General features: G+C 37.7%; 3 protein-coding genes across 4 annotated transcripts in view; 1 reads left to right on the top strand and 2 right to left on the bottom strand.

The window, feature by feature from the left end:
• Positions 1-6,230, bottom strand: part of LOC134821266 (dynein axonemal intermediate chain 4-like) — a 29,919-nt gene extending 23,689 nt beyond the window's left edge. The window contains 1 exon segment of the mRNA XM_063831980.1: positions 6,216-6,230. The gene's annotated coding sequence lies outside the window, so the exon portion shown is untranslated.
• Positions 1-17,535, bottom strand: part of LOC134821272 (coiled-coil domain-containing protein 63-like) — a 108,040-nt gene that overhangs the window by 7,961 nt on the left and 82,544 nt on the right. The window contains exons 6-11 of the mRNA XM_063831986.1: positions 17,353-17,461; positions 15,683-15,869; positions 15,411-15,478; positions 14,651-14,879; positions 14,445-14,526; positions 12,957-13,039 (exon numbers count right to left, since the gene is read on the bottom strand). Coding sequence (XP_063688056.1) covers positions 12,957-13,039; positions 14,445-14,526; positions 14,651-14,879; positions 15,411-15,478; positions 15,683-15,869; positions 17,353-17,461 — 758 coding nt within the window. The remainder of the gene's footprint in view (positions 1-12,956; positions 13,040-14,444; positions 14,527-14,650; positions 14,880-15,410; positions 15,479-15,682; positions 15,870-17,352; positions 17,462-17,535) is intronic.
• Positions 2,289-11,982, top strand: LOC134821265 (uncharacterized). 2 transcript variants are annotated; one of them, XM_063831978.1, is made up of 11 exons: positions 2,289-3,132; positions 3,399-3,434; positions 8,151-8,294; positions 8,499-8,687; positions 8,892-9,023; positions 9,289-9,469; positions 9,655-9,775; positions 9,920-10,058; positions 10,276-10,456; positions 10,622-10,948; positions 11,108-11,982. In XM_063831978.1, exons 1-11 carry the CDS (start codon positions 2,332-2,334, stop codon positions 11,575-11,577), a joined length of 2,721 nt encoding a protein of 906 aa, XP_063688048.1. In that variant the 5' UTR covers positions 2,289-2,331; the 3' UTR covers positions 11,578-11,982. The 2 variants fall into 2 exon arrangements, with proteins under 2 accessions (XP_063688048.1, XP_063688049.1); XM_063831979.1 differs by lacking the exons at positions 2,289-3,132; positions 3,399-3,434 and adding an exon at positions 5,034-5,169.

Raw genomic sequence — 17,535 nt, 5'->3', positions numbered from 1 at the left:
GTCCAGTACATCTAAAAGAACAATATTTAGTAACAGTTACGACAGAGACATCGAGCCTTAGATAAAAAAATTATTTCACATCCCCCAATTTGATTTCGGTTTTGTCCCCAGACCCTAGAGTCCATATATTTCCAGACAAAGATTTCCATGAAATAACTGTGTTTTAAATGCCCGTCATATTTTATAGACGACAGTATGATTTGCGTATATTTTTATTTTATCGCTAAAATTGCTGTTATGATTTTGAATTTCTTAAAGTTGTGTCATATCTAAATGTGTGAATCTTGATTTTTCCGATATTTGCCCACGCACAAACTTATAATTAAATTTAAGAACTTCAATGATACGTCGCGTCGTTCATTAATGAATAAATGAATATGATGTACATAACGAGAACGCCAATCCTTGGTGGCATTATTGGTAATCAATTATCACACCGCTGCATTTTAATGCAACACGACATTTTGGAATTCTTGCAAATAATCGATCAAATTATCGCTTAGAAAAATGCCCCGTACATGCTATGACTTGATCCAGATGACCAAGGTTACGATTTCCTCTAGCTTAACAGATATTAAGATATTTTGTCGTGCTAGAAGACTGGACACCAGAATAACACATCCCCTTCACACTGTCGCGCTTATCTCCCTAAATACTTTAAACCTGGAACAAATTCGACATGACCTCTGTTGCCGGTCTGGCTTTATTAGAACTTGCTGACAAGTGACAAGGCCAGGGATGGCTTGAGATTTGTAATACTCATAATTAGGATCGTTGACATGCGTTCTGGGATATGGCAGGTTGAACAAGCAGAGTGGTGAAAGCTCGCGAGTTGTCTGCGTTATATGTACATTAACGTATCCCTGCAGCTTCAGAAAGTAAGGGTGGGTATTGTTTCCTGGATACTTCGGTGCATTCAGTACTTTAAAACGGATCTCAAATACTACAGAGCCATTTAATTGTTAGTACTGATAAGATGCGGCCAGAAAGCGAGACGGTTTGTGTGAGTCTCGTCTGATAACATCACTTCCTGTTGAGTAGCAGTAACTTGATAATAACTGAGCACTGTCCGAAGAGTATAGCTTTATAAAGTAATTTCTCGTTCATACATTTTTGAGGGATACGACTGAAATATTTTAAGAAGATTCCGTGTTGAAAGAAGTCTTATGCGTCAGTCCGAGTTAAATCCATATTCGGAAAGCAAAAGTTGTAAGGTCGCATATAAAAATGGACTTTAAATTGGGACAATTTCTGAAGAAGAAGGTTGGTCATAAGTCATAACCCTTCTAGGACCTAGGTACGACAGACTAGAAGGTACGACCCATTTCAGTGAATCTACGCTATTTTAAAGTTTAACTTACAGTGTCAGTTTAAAAAGTCATATGTACGCCTTTTGACTTAGAGTACTTTAAAATCCTGATGTGCAGGCTTTATGACGCCTTATATAATATTCTTTATTTGATATGACCTTATATTAACTAATTCATTAAGTTGTTCATTTAGTGAGTAATAGTTATACAATCAAGTAAAATTATACATTCCTGCTTTGCCTTTAACAGTTATTTTTATCAGGCTATCCGATAAAACCTGTGAAACCGTTGAAACCCAAGAATTTCTGCCACTAATTTGACACAACTGATGATTTCAACCTGCAAAGTTTACCACATTTTTAACGTTCCAACAATTTTCACGCCCTTGTATGCGTCATATATCCCGGTAAAACCATAACACTGCTCACAATTAATCGTGATCTCCAAAAATGTCACGTGAGAGCCTCCTTCAAATACCTTAGCTTACTTCCGGAACTAAGGAAGAATGCCTCAGTACTTGATGTCATGTTTTATAAAGAAGCATATCTCAGTTCATCATTGAATTATGGGTATTTTATTGATAAGCAGATAAGAAATCTGCTGGAACTGAATTACAATGACAGGCGTGCGCGCCGCCCAGCGACGTCATCATAACACGTGACACATTCCAAGGACCAAGTGCTGGTAGGATGACGTTAATGTCAATATTAAAGTATTAAGGGCAGGGGAGTTATATTGCATCATTCACTCATTGAGGTGACTGTGAGACTTACTTCAATTACTTTACTAAATGCCACATCACGAACGTTCGAACTTGCATTTCTCTCTGCTGCTTTGTGCTCAAATTGCTCGATATCTTGTGTTGTTGTTTGATATCAGATTTAATTTGTTTGATATTTCTTTGCACACATATAAATGTAAGATATGAGTACAATATTGCTAAAACAGTACATTGCCTCATTATCAAAATCATCAACGCCTAACAAATAATCTCCCTTTAAACAGTAGAAGGTATTAGACGATGTCAAGATTACGAACATCCGTTCTCCTCCTTGCCCTCCTCCTCGCCCTAACCCACGGTCAGATTAAGGTGGATCAAGATGAATACAACTGCTCACATGGGGATTTGAAATATCTCTGTCTTAACTACGATGTATGCGCCGAATATGGACTTATTACCGAGGACGCCCGACAAAATATGTGCGGAGGTCTCCTTGACCCGAACAGTGTGGGGGATGAAAGTCTTATACTGTCTGAAAGCACTAAAACCCCACCCATAGGCGGTGTTACTTCATCCAGGCCAGATGTTTTATCTAAATCTCGTGATAATGATGGATTAACCACATCGAGGGCTGGCAATGAAATAACGACTTCACAAGAGGATGATGATTACAGCTATACCACCGGGCGATCATCAGTGACGTTCCCTGAATCTACTACTGACAACGGAGTTCAGACTGGAAGCACGAGCAGCAGGCACAGTGGCATTGTCACAACCCCTTTCTTCAAGTATGTCACCGACAACACTGACTATCTCAGTGAGATTCTCACGACCGATAACAGGATTCTGACTCAGGAAACCTCTACCAACCCCCACACTCGGGATGTTCAGACCATCACAGCGCGACACACCCGAGACACATACATCGTGACTGGTACATCTGATAACTCTTATACGGAGAAGGATGATTCTTATACCACTGGAACAAAGGCAGATAATTCCTTTACAACTGTGACAAAGCCAGAGGATGGTACTGATCCTAGAGTTACTGGCTTGGGAACTGACGATATCTTCACGACCGCCACAACGGCTGCTTTCTCTGTATGTTTTGGGATAATGGGCATTTAAAGAGTTTAATTCGTTCGGGAGTTATTTCGCTAGTTTTTATAATTGAACTATTGTTTTATGATTTTGGTTCCTTTAATTTTCTATCGCTGAAATAAACTGGTTGAGGGATTCAGTTGAATATTTAAGTTACAAATCTTTTCGATATATTGGAATTCATCCTGCACTACGTGCAAGATTTTTTTCGCCTATTAAAATCTTTTTTTAACAAAATGAGTACGTTAACACCACTCTTATTTCAGACTGAAGCAGGGACAGACGCGCCAATTGTTAATGGGGTAGGTCGGTCCGTCTGTTCGTTTTTATAACTTGTTTGTTTTAAAACCTGCGTAAACTAATCAGCTCAGTTGGTTAAGTAAAAAATAATCACACTTTCCATCTCAAGTCACATCTTTTTTGAATATTCGGTAAATTAAGAACTGACACCATGAAAAAGTGCAAGGACATGTAAAATAGTTTCGAAATCAAATTAAACTCGATAATTCTCCGACTTTAATACAGTTCCCTAACTTAAATCGTTAAGATTCTTTTTAGACTTTTAGATTTTTTTGAAATAATGTTGACGACGCCACGACATTATGACATTAGTAGTTAGTGGCCACCTTCTCTACGAATAAATTAGGAGATGAGAGCAATGATGGCAACTCACAGCTAGCCAGTTGCTGAAATAATCCATTGCAAGGATCAGTAAGCGTTTTACCTTGGGAAAATCAACAAATCAAAAGTTCTTTTATTCTCTTAGTGCTCCCTCATTATATGACGTGAAAAGTTTAGGACTTTATCTCACAGTTCGTACGTATATTGATTTTTGTTTTGAAAACTAAAAAGGCTCTGTGTTGGTCAGCGTTTTTGAATTAAGTGCTTCTTTGAATTTTGATGGACATTTAAAGTTGACTTTAGCCTTTAATACGCCGGTCCCTGAGAATTTCATGAAGGCGAGGATATTTCGCACTTTGCTTTGCTGTCACTTTAGCGTGCAACTTGGAGGGGTCCTATTTTAGAAGCTGATCTCTTTTCTAAAAAAGTAGGATCATTTACTAATTCAAACGTTCAAATCTTAGGACTTCGCCGCAATCATGCGCATGATATATGATTATTATATGCAGTTTTATTATTTACCCATTACTTGCGAATCGTGGATGGATTTGACTGTCATCATCTTATAATATAATATAATAATAATAATAATAATATTAATATATCAATTATAAGAATTAAGTTTGTCACGTTTTAGTTTACCCACGCATAAGGACCAAGGATCATTCATTTATTTCTTCCTTTCTAGTCAAAAGCAAGTTACCGTATCAAATGTTACAAATTAATGTACATAATGTATTGTTAGTATTATTCTCAATTCTCATATTCACAGACGTTAAATCTAATTTCAAACAAAGATCTGGGTATTATGCGATGCCTATCGTACTTTAGGCCAATCCTCCACCGATAATCCAAGCCTGGCCTGTGAATTAGTCTTCATGATAGTTGTGCTGTAAAAGTGTAAATTGTAGTATAGCAATATCCCTCTGACGGTCGCGACATGTCGCATAATGATCTTTATAGTTTATGGAATCAGATATTAATGACGAATTATTACTACAAATCCTGCCAAGAACTTAATTATCCATCAGTGAAAAAATACAGAAACGAAATTTAGAGACTAGAATTCTGATTTTTTTAAACACTGCAGCCTAGACTCAGTATCAGAATAATTATGACAATCCGCAATAAAATTTAGGGTGCAGAGCATTTCTAGCTGCAGTCTGCACCGTTCTTCAGAAAGCGAAGCAGAGAAACAGACAAAAATGTGTCCTGTTTCTCACGCGTGACACAATCCGTCACAACGCGACGTTATCATTAGAACTAAGACCACTATTCGATCAGTGGCTACGAGCGGTTTGTTTTTAAAGGCCTGCGCATAATTTTACTGTTTCATCAGCGATGAATCCCCGGGATGTTCTGTACTTCTTCGTCCTTGTCTTTTGTCTTAGCGATGGCAGAAAAAATAATAGAAGAGTAAGTTCTTAACTTTGTTTTAAAACTTTTCGAATGAAGCCCTTCTTTTAGTATTAGTATCGTAGGTATTGATCATTGTAAAGACGTTCATTGTCAATAACAGCAATCAACAGAAAAAAAATAAATTTAAAGAAATTGTATGATTTGTTGTAAAATCTTGACATCATGTCAATGTGACACATAAAAACATGCAGTAATGATAATAAAGCTGCTCAAATTTTAATATTCAGGTTGCGTTGTAAACATTCAGATTACTAACTGTTCATCTATTTGACTTGCTATGATTAAATGAACATTAAATGAACATTTATATTTGTCAATATATGTCCTGCAGCACCTCGCCCGCGAAAAGGTTTCCACCAAAATTACAATAGAAGTACAGTAAAAGCTCAAAATTTAGAAGACAGCATTTTACCGCCGTGTAATAGCTATGATTTTAGGCTATTTTACCCAATTTTTGAGATCATTTCAGTGCTTCGTGGTAAGATATTGTACAGTCCTCCAAAGTTTTGTATTTGTCATTATAGTTTACAGTATAACATGTAAAAGAGTATAAGCATTTCAATAAACAAAAATGTAGATATCATCAAAGACATTAGAGGTGTCGAAAGCTTAATTACGCATGCATTTTACGCGATTCAAATCGTCCAGGAAGTCCCAAAATTCGTGTCAGAGTTTTTGCTTTTGTAATTTTCATCGACGAAGGCAAGGGTAGTTTAGATCACACTAGATTGGGTAGATTGGTGTTGGCATTACAGAATAAAGTTAAATGATGTAATAATAATATTTCATCTTCAGCAGAAAATGACCAGAATAAATAAGAATTAGATAAATTAGATAGTATAATAGAGAATAAATTCGTTGCTGCGGTGTCTGTAATGACCTTCAGATATTATTCTGATATTAAGGGGCTTGTCCGGGAAATCTGAACATCTCATTAAATAATAATATATATATATTTCATTGGCTGGACTTCTACACAATAAAAGAAAGCGGTTGTGATTAGATCTTCGTAAGTCTTTGCATCATTTATTTACATCAATTCTCAAATTATTTGTTATATTATAGTAGTGTTGAAAGTATTAACATTATATATATATTATTAAGCAGTATTTCACACCACATTTTGAAGGAGTTTAATCTTATATCATCAGTCATCATGGATCTCGACAGACAGCTCTCGAGTTTCAACAGACAAAGTGAAATAAGGCACATGACTGGTGAAAACTAAATGAAATAATCGACGTTTCGGGCTTCGCACTTTCACTTCGCCCGTCCCTGCTGAACACTATAATCTCATCATCATAATTACCATAATATCGAGATTATGCTAGTATCATGTGCAAATAAACAGATTTTTCCCTCACTTTATTCCAATATATATATATTGTGCGAAGCTGTGTTCCCTTCACTGTATTTCCTTCACTTTCCTTCAATTCTCGCGACGACAGGTAATTCACTTTAAATCGGCACTCACAACTACAGCAAACGTCACGGACGAAGATCACTGACGCATATACCGTTAATGCACATAAAGTGTCCCAAAAAGATCCAAATTCAACCGATTTATGCCGACAGCTAATCTGTTTTGGGCAGGGTATTTTGCAAGTCATGTGCTATGGTGTTCCACAGTGTCTATTTTGTACGTTACATGCAACTTGGTTAAGCTTCACACTTCCTTGGGGGGGGGGGGGGGGGGATTAGGGAGTCTACCTTAGTTAAATAGACTCTTGGACGGCATATCTACAGGTAATGATCTAGCTACTGGCATCAAGTTGTTTTGGAGAAGCAGGTGTCTAGTACTTCTTAAAAAATTAGACCTTCACAGTTCACAGGTAGTCTGATTATAAACACCCAGAATCAGGGTACCCAGCCAATATTAGTAGACTACATTGAATACCATCTGAGTCTTACACTATTTAGCTTTACATTACTGCCGGCTACAATAAACATCGTGATTATGTGAAAATTTTAATGTATTGAGATTTGAGTCTGAAAAGTCTCAATATCCTGTATATGAATATTATGTACGTGACATAATATATGAATATTAGGTGACATTCGACTGTTTTGCGAAACACCCTGTTTCTCTCTCTCTGAAGAGATTGACATTCCTGCAGAGGAAGAGGACAGATCAAATTAAGAGTGTGGCACATCATGACCACTTCACTTTCTACCACCCCACTGCACCAATAATCATCACAGACCTGTTTTACTAGCTCAATATGGCTTCACAACAGCTGTCTGTATATTTTCCAGACTTGGTCAGACACAGATTCAAACTTGTTTGAGAACACCGCACTCTAAATTATCTCACCGGTTTAGATTTGTTAAGTCGAGTCGTTGTGAAAATTAGAAATCAATTGTTTTATTAGATTGGGACGGGTAATTGGTAATCATGGGCTGTTAGTTGTTTAAAGTTTACTCGTGCGTGACTGAACGACGTCCGCAGTAATTTCACAAAATCTTGGGGAGGAAGAAGTTAATTCTTTTTATCAGTTCAGAGATTATTTCATATAATTTTTTGAGTTGTCAGACTGTCAAGGAAATTTAATAAGGTAATTTTAAAACGGCCAAATAATCGATCAATTCCCGCCGAGTCGTTAGTTGTTTTAAGTTTACTATAGCGAGTGACTAAATGACTTGCGCAGTAATTCTTAGAAAATCTTGGGGAGGAAGAAGTTAATTCTTTTTATCAGTTCAGAGATTATTCTGCATAATATTGTGATCAGTTGTCAGTCTGTCAAAGAAATTTAATAAGGCCATTTTTAAGTTCAGATAATATATAAATTCCCGCCAGTTTTTGACAAATTTAGAGATTCAAGGTCGACAAATTTTAAGAACTAACAAATCAAAAATGGATCCTGATGCAATGGTACACATCAATCACAATGACGATTTAAGCCTTTGAATATTTTCAGTCTTAACATTTTGCAGTCCCATGAGATTAAATTGTTTCGCTATAATAACAAAATCTTCAGAAACCTCCAATAATCTCGGGGCCCCCTGTGAACATCACAGTGCCACCAGGCGGCACCGCCAGATTTGACTGCACAGCTATGGCGGCTACCACACCCCAAATCACCATCACCAAGCAGGACCAGACTACCATTCCTGACCTTGATGTGAGTTAATCTTTATACACTACCGTTATCTTTCTAGATTATCTATAATCTATATCCTGTATCACTGACTAATACAATCTTAACTTTATCTTTGAGTTTGAGAGACAAGTCAAAAACATTATCCTAATAATTGACCATCCTTTCTTTACTCTGAGACTTAAATTATTAAAAACTGTCACCAGTTTAAACCCGCCCACTCCGCAGAACTTCGTAGACGCCACAGGAAACGGTTTCAGTCAGACCACAATAAACTCCATCACGATCAACAATGTGGACTACCCGAACGAGGGTTGGTACACGTGTCAAGCAGTCAATAAGTACGGTTATGTCAGACATGATGCTTACCTCCATGTTGAGGATCTTTGTATTGGGTCCACGTGCACGGGTGAAAAGGTTAGTGGTGATTATTGTCACCGTGTGACTTAGTTGGTGTTATAGTCATCATCAACACCATGTGACACCATGTGGTGATCGTATAATATTCCTTAGATCATACAACTTTTCTTAAATTCACATAAACATCACCGTGTGTTTTATATTAAGATGTAAACCCCTTACTAAACCCATCTTACTAAACTAACATCCTCCTTTCCCCAGACTTGCAAAGGAAACTACGATACAGGCGTAGGATACACGTGTGAGTGTCCCAAATACTGTGGGTACGATGAGCTCTTTAAACAGGACTACGTGTGCTCCAACTACTGTGAAGAGTGGTACAACGAGTGCCAGGTGAGCGTCAAGATAGATAAGATAGATAAGATAGCACTACAGTATTATAGGAGGAACTGCCAGTATATCTTGTCCGTTTATTTTGAGCGGCATTTTAAAAACTATATCAGTCCCAAAATAGAAACCACGACACGTTATACCACCAGGATATTTTGACACCAAGACAATGGTAGCAATATAAATTCACAATCTTACGGAAATAAACTGTTCTATCCCAAAATTTAACACATTTTACCATGTTCCTTAAACCCCCGTTTTTCCCCAGATGAAAACAGATGCATGTCAGAACGATAAGTTCGCTATCTCAATAATGAACAGTGGACGTTGTGGAAGGATAGAGGCTCCTGAGATCCAGGAAGGTGAAGAGGAGTACGGAGTTAAAGAGCTGATACCTGGAGAGGAGCTGGTAATGTCCTGTCATGCTACTGGGTTCCCTGAACCAGACAGTAAGTCCGTTAGAGAGCTGTGTTAATGAAGATAAAGGAATTTGGACAGTAGTTAAACAAGCCACGCAGAATCATTTTACCGTATGAAATATGTAATAACAACACAGTAAGTTTGGGAAGGCATAAAAAGTACTATTATAACGGATAACCAGCTCTTCACTAACCACCTAACCACCTTCCATCAGTTAAATGGTACAGAGGGACTACCATGGTTGGAGAGGGTAACGATTTTTCACTGACAGTAAACGAGGCAGATACTGGAGAGTACGTCTGTGAAGCTGTTAACTGTATGAATGCCAAAGTCAAGTAAGTTCTAGATCTTTTACCTTTTCTACTTGTTTTATCTTTATTATCTTTGATCTCTTTCGTCACTTTATTCAACACCCGTTGTCATGTATTTATACACAGTGATCATACAAAGTTAGATTTGTTAACGGTATTGCGTTTCAGCAAGAGACTGGCGATGGTGTTTGTTAACGAGATAACGACCCCACCAGCCGCCACCACACCTACAGAATATACTACCCCCACAGCAGAAATGGATTTGGCTAATAACGAATTACCTGATCCTGCTAGGTCGACTTGTGCCGTGAGTTTCTACTACATATTTTAAAATTCTATTCCGAAATCAGCTCATTATAATTCAATTTCAGTTCAAATTAACGCTCAGATCAATGAGAAAACTATCCTGTTCAATCATTGACTGGTATTAAAGCATCATAATTAGAAACTGCTTTGTATATTAACAACCAATCAACAACTGCTCAGTCCAATTAGCAACGAGTCTAATAACAACCTCCCTCTAGGTGTTCGGAGATCCCCATTTCCTGACCTATGACCAGAGACCATACAGCTACATGGGAACTTGTGACAACGTGCTGGCTATGGACTGTGAGATGGGAAGGTGGTTCGTGTATGGCAGGATGAGACCTTGTGGCAAGACTGGAGGCTCCTGTTTGGAGACTGTTACTGCTTATGTCGACTCTGGTTAGTGTCAAGACTCAAGCTGTTATCCCTAAAATGATTGCTAGGTCAACTGAACGTTATTTATAATTATACCCGATATTTTTTTATGAAATCTATTTGTGAAATAATATCACCTTTTTGTAAACTGGGATGTCCTACCAGTTTAATATACTATAACTCTTACAGAGGTACTGGAACTGCAGAGAGGTTGGTTGGTAAACCAAAACGGAGGTAAAATAGTCCCCAAGAACCACCCTAACAAGAAGATCACAGTTAATGGTCGCTACAACAACTTCACGCTTCTTTTCGACGGAGCAGTTTTAGAACTAAGTGCAGTCCTGGATCGGTCCCCATCGGCCCTAAACCCGGATCAAATGGTTGAGGACAAGTTGGTGATAAAGTGGGACGGCTATGTATCTGTCCAGATTCAGACCCCTCAGAGGACGAGGACCTGTGGAATGTGCGGCAACAATGATGGAAATCCCGCCAACGATATGAGGATGAGGAGAAGAGGTTTGTAACATTTCTAAGATCCCCACAATCCAAAAACTTCGGATGATTTCTGGAAAATATAAACCCGTTATCTTTCGATCGTCTAAATGAATCTTGAGGTTTTTTCTTCAAGAAGTACCTAAACCCAGTCTAAAACGTCTTACGTAGTTACTCCCTTAGGAATGACGGACGACCCACTTGAGTTTGGAGAAAGCTGGAAGATAGACCCCAGGAGGAGATGCAAGGAAGTCCAACCTTCCAAAACTCCCGAGGAAGTTTGCGGAGACAAATACGAGGAAACTAAGGCGGAATGCGAGCGAATATTCAACACTGAAAAGTTAAAGAACTGTCAAACCAACCAAGGTCACGACACTGCCCCCTGGATCGAGAGCTGTATTTACGACGAGTGCGAGGGACTGATGCAGAGAGACGATTTGCCTCCTAAATGTATCGTGGCTGGTGCTTACGTGATGCGCTGCAGCAACGACTTCTGGGACCACGATGATCCTATTCCCACAAGGAATCCGCATATGGAGGGATGGGAGGAGGAGGCTCAGTGCCCAGATGCGGCCCAGAGGTTGCAACCGGTCCTTGATACTGGGTGTCCACAACCTACATTAGAGGAGGAGCTAGCTGGCGAATTCAAATAGACTCAGATTGAATATAAAAATTGGTACCATTTTGAACATTCGACGAGACCAGTGTTTGTAATATCGCTTTGAATTTGATGATAAGTATCTTTGAAGATGATGTATGAAGAGCAAAATAGCAATATATGAAACAAGTGATTACCACATTCCATGTGCCTTACAACGGGCGAGCGCATTGCGCATGCACAAGAATTTCTTGTGCACAGTGGGCACATGATATGTGGCTAGACAACCAATCGAAGTTGGAGTGTGTCAACATTGATTGTCAGGGATGGATTAACTCTTAAATCTGACACAATTGAATCTTTATTTATAGATAGATTCGGGGGCTGATTGCTATTATTTATTTCAAGAGTATTTGTAGTTTTATAAAGTATATTCCCAATTTTACTTTTAAAATTTCAATTTGTTATTGCCATATTCTTCAAATAAAATTGTTTTTGATGATTCCCAAGTGATAGCGAAACAAAAGGAAAGCTACTTTCATCGTCCAAGCCTATCGTCCAAGTGTATATAATAAGTTTTTGAAAGTAGTTTCAGTTAGTGTTTCAAAAATCAAATATCATACCGTTTTTTCATAAATTTCCTACGCGATTCTGAACTTCATGATCAGAACTGAACAAGATAAGAATTATCACAAGACAGCTATTCAAGCAAGAGAGATTAGTTTGGCCAGCTGCTTTCAGGACAAAACTTATCTATACTAATAATCTCAAGATGCGTGTTTGTCTGTTCGTTCGCGTATAATTTCCGAACGGCTTAATCAAGAAAACGGTAATAGTTACGGGGCTGGTTTTTTCGGTATAGTGCTAAGTGCCGACAAAACTCTGACCAAGCCAAATGATTAAGGTTTTTTAAATCGGCCGGTGGTAAGTGATTTAATTGATCATTTTGTGACCCAAATGTGATACTAAAGTGTCTCACGTACTCTTCCTTTCTCGCTCTCTCTCCCCCCATAACAGATTTGCGATATAATTACGTCGTGAGAAAAATAGACGTTAGTAGTTATGTTGGTTAGTAGCTATAACAGTCACCCCAAAGTAATGAATAATGATCTGATGAATTGTACAAGTAGTCATGGAGGCATGAAAACTATGTACTTCGAGGTGATCCGCTTGTGACTCGACTATGGACTAGATTCGGCTTTTTACAGCCATCCGCAAGGGAGTATCACCTCAATAGATGTAATAGATTTGAAGCGTTGTAATTAGTTTTAAACTAATTACAACACTACAAATCGAAGTACATAGTTTTCATGCATCCATGACTACTTTTAAATTAACAGGGTTTTTGAGTAACTTAACTCAGCAACTTGGATCGTGGAAACTTCCGCCTACAATTTAAAGATCATTCAAAATAAAGACGAATAAACAACTTACTGTGTTTATTTGCTCCTGTATTGACTCGATTGAGTTGTTCAATTCGTTCACATAGTTGAACAGAGCGAAGTTTTGATCCTCAACTGAAATTGAAATGTGGTTAACTAATATAATCGATTAAAATTGAAATCATTGATTTATATCGCTAAATCGCGGGAGCGACATTTCAGTAGAACAGTAGAACAGCTGTAGACGCCCTAGCCCTTAGGTACAAATTTGGAATAAAAGATGTTGCAAGAAAATGTGTATGTGGAAGTGACAACTCAATAAATCACTCATTAATATGCAAAAGGGGTGGGTATGTATCTATTCGCCACAATTCATTGAGATATGTGTTAGCAGAGCTCTTAGAAACTGCTGGCTGTAAAGATGTTACCACTGAACCTCTCCTCATTCCTGTCAACGGGAGAGAACTTCCTGCAGGGGACATCAAAGCAGATGGAGCTAGGTTAGATGTTAGTGCTAGGAGTGTATGGAACCCATTGGAAAGAACAATTTTAGATGTAAGAGTATTTCATGCTCAAGCTCCTTCCAATAAGGATCTTGGTTCTCCAATGAGTATGCACACTAGCCATGAGAGACAGAAGAAAAACATGAACTACAAAAGGATCGTTGAAGAGGAACATTTACACCAATTTTACCAATACATTTACACCAATGCAATAGTCCTATCAACGACAGGTGGAATGGGAAGAGAAGCAAAAACTTTCTTTAAAAAGTTATCTGATAAAATGTCTAGAAAAGCAGGTCAAAGATATTGTGAGGCGATGACTTTTATCAGGAAAAGAGTAAAATTTGACCTATTGAGAACAACAGTCATTGCTATTGGTCAAAAACTGTTTAGATAATTAAATTGGTATAAGTTCTCGTTAGGGTTAGGGTTTTAGCATATGCTTCAGTAAGGGATTGAGTTAAGGGTTGACGTCAGATTAGAGGGTTAGGTTTTGGAATAATCCCTCAAGGCCATCTCGAGAACATGTTTAAGCAAGTCACATGAAAGTGGAGTCTAGAGAGCAGTAGTGCTTATGTTTTTTTTTCGATTCACAAAATCGCCATTATATATTATTTATTGGTCAAGTACTGTATGGTAACAGGTGCGCGGCTTTGCTTTTGCTACCATGGCAACAGGAAATTTTCCAGCCCGCGCAAAACTTTTGTTCACAAAATTGTTTTCGCGCGTCCCAAAACACAAAGGCTAAAACTCAAAAGCTACTTTTGCCAGTGTCGCATTTAGGAAAGGTAGTAAAAAAGCAGCGATTTTGATTGAACTCAGATCGAATCAATGCCCAGAACTGGCCTATAATACGATCACAATAAGTCTCATAAGAAGAGCGATCTGCAGTTGATATTAAGCGAAAGACGAGACATTTTAACATTTGTAATCTACCCCCGCGACGAAGAATTTTAGCCATCTCAGTCCATAACTAACACATCGACTTTGTCAAAGCACAAGTCATAAGGGAATGATTTTAATAAAATACGACACACCTTCAATAAATCTTTTGACGAGTTTATCAGTATCTTGTATCGATGTGACCTCTCTAATCTTCTCGAACGCTTGCTCGTACGTCTGATGATAAATTGCTGCTTATTTGTTTTTTGAAGATTAGAAATAAATTGAGTGCATGGTTGAAAAAAGGAGATGTAGGAATAAAAATTTCAATTTTCGATAGAAAGGTAGGAAACATCCTTACAGTAATGGCTTCCTCAGCTTTCTCCGCTTTTTCTGCCGCATCCTTCTTCCGTTTTCTAGCCAAACTTTCTTCGTCCATCTCACGTTCTTGAGCCTTGACAGTCATGAATTCTTTCAGCTTGCGATCGTGTTCCAAAGTTCTTCTGATGTTCTTCAGTTCCATATTATATTGAACCATCTCTTTGTCTGATTTCTCTTTCAGTGCCAGCATCTTTGCTTGAGCTTCATCGCTGAAATAATACACATTTAATGATTTTCCGAATAACACTTTTCTCAATCCAAGAGCTCAACAAGAATTGCGCCCGTTGTTTCGTTTTGGTGGACGCTAGATTTCCGTTCACTATAACTATAAATATAAGCTCCAATCAGCTCACTTCATAATAATAATATTGATACATATCAGTACACTATACTACGCATACCACGTACAAATTGGGCTTATAACCTAATACTATACATTGCATAGTATACATTAAAATACACTCGCGCCGCGCATTCATTGACAGGCTAGCTATATACATCACATCTCCGCAAGCAATACTCGCGCGCTGCACTGCGCGCTAGTTGTCATGGTAACGGACGGAAGTAAGGACATATGACAACATATTCAGACCCACCTACTGCTATCTCCAAAATCTACGTTTTTCTGCAAAAACGTCCATTCGTAACCTTTCACTATTGCCTTTTTATAAAAGGGTGAACGGAAAAAATAAAGTGAAACAGAACGGATAAGGGAAATTCGGTATGTGTTTGGTATTCACCGTTGGTCGTATGCTGCTGTACTATCCTCAGTAATAATAGCGATATCCTTCTTAGTGTCAGCCAATTCCTTGAAATTGATGAATTGTTAATAAAAGGATGAAAAAACATGAACAAATTGTAAGAGCTTATGTTCAAAAACAACGTAAGAAGATTTTTAACGACTGATATCCAGGTGCCAAAATTTTCTCCCGGCCAACCGCCAATTCCTCATTAAAGTTTTAAGCAATCAATTTATCTTTGAAATATACTACAGGTAGCATATAATACTAACCTTTTCCAGCTTCTTGAAGAGGTTCTCGAAGATGACTTTTTCCTGCCGCAGATGATCAATGAGTTCTCTCTTCTTCTTGTTATCTGCCAAGATTGAGTTAAACCTCTTTAGCGCTTGGTCCAGTCTGTTTTCTAAAACTGCAACCTGCTTTTTAGCTGCCACTTGAACTTGCTGACTCATGTGCACACTGAAAATTTGAGTAGATTATGTTTTCATCTGATAAGGTATTTATCTTTTCGCTTTGGTTATCTAATCATGTTATTATGCTAATAGAGTAGTAGAATAATTACATACATATTACATAAAGTGCTCGAATATTAGTTACATTACATTTAAATTTTAATATAAATGTTCCTAATGACAATGTTATATCTAGGTAAACTATAGGTAAAAATATAATATTAATCATAAGCTAAAATGTACTAATCTTTGTATTCTAAATGGGGAAAAGAAGAAACATTGTCAGTCAGTCGAGAAAATTGTCAGTCAGGCTATATAATGGCAGCTTTGTAGATGTTGTGACTATGCTAGTAGTGGTCCCAGGCTTGCGACTGGAATTGCGGTGTTAAATCGATTTAATGGTACCAACGATCCACCTCCCACTTGTTGTTTGGTACTTAGCATTAATAGTGTTAGCTGTAGCCATTTATAGCAAGAATCTTAAAACTAAAGGGGATGACAAGGAAAAGAGGAAGGAAAAAGAATAACGGAACAAACAATTAATTAAAGTATTTATAGGTCAGGTAGCGCAGTTGGTTAGCCAGCTTTGCAATCGTGAGGTTGCGGGTTCAAATCCCACTGCCTGCCTGGTCGTGGGGTGAGTGTCGTTGACATTCAGCTAAGGATCATGAGTGGTCTATGCAGCCCCCCGGTCTACTCAGCCGAATACTCGAGAAATCGGGTGTGAGGGTTAAATGAGGAGCTGCACATTGCAGCAAAGTCTCGGGCGAAGAAAGTATGGTACACACTACCTTAACCGTCACTGGCTAAAAACAAATCCTTCGGCTTCCTGTAATTGGCTGGTTGCACTTGTGTAACAATATGGCTGTTGGAATACTCCGAAGTAAAATAAGTGTCTAGATAAAAAAAAAGGAGCATTAGTTATTGTAATTACAAGCTTCAATAATAAATCACTGACTAAAACTTCTAATTAAAATGACAATTGGTACGCTCGCCCATTTTCACTGGTCAGTCTGAACTTCGGTTTAGCACGTTGTACACTTATTCACCTAAGTTTCAGAATTTTTTCAGTTTAGCAGAGTTAGTACCCTTGTTTCAATAAAATCAAAAGATATCAGGGGAGTTCTTTAATAATGTTATGGTCATCTAGAATACCGAACTTCCTGAAAACGTTATCATATTTCCTCAGACAACGTTTAATGCCTTTAATCAGTCTATCACGGCTATATATCCTCTATCAATTAGAATTTTGAATATTTTGTGAAGATGGGAGGTAAAGATATCCAATCTAATGCAAACATTACCATATCTCTTATTTTTAAAAAGATAAGCTTGTCAGGGACCAGATTAGGAATTTGAATCAAAGTTTTATTAAATCTCATAAACACCTAATGTTTTAACATTTAACGGCGAAATATTTTGCAAACGATTATTCAGAAATAAAGAAAATTTCCCGATCAAATTTTTCAATCAAAGTAATTCTTCATTACCCGCCCATATTTTTATGCTGATCACGTTTTGCTTTTTCCATTTTCTTGATTTGAAGGTCAAAATTCTTTATCTTTTCTTTTTCGTCCTCAATCTTTGCCATATTTTCCGCTGAAATGTTTTGAACCTTATTAAGCAACTCACGAACACAAATTGAACTGGAACACATTATTTAATGATTTATT

This window comes from Bolinopsis microptera, chromosome 9 (genome assembly GCF_026151205.1).
Source record: "Bolinopsis microptera isolate Bmic1 chromosome 9, MBARI_Bmic_1.0, whole genome shotgun sequence".
NCBI classification, from domain to species: Eukaryota; Metazoa; Ctenophora; class Tentaculata; order Lobata; family Bolinopsidae; genus Bolinopsis; species Bolinopsis microptera.
Note: the sequence above shows the minus strand (reverse complement) of the source record. Positions and strands in the feature narration are given on the sequence as shown.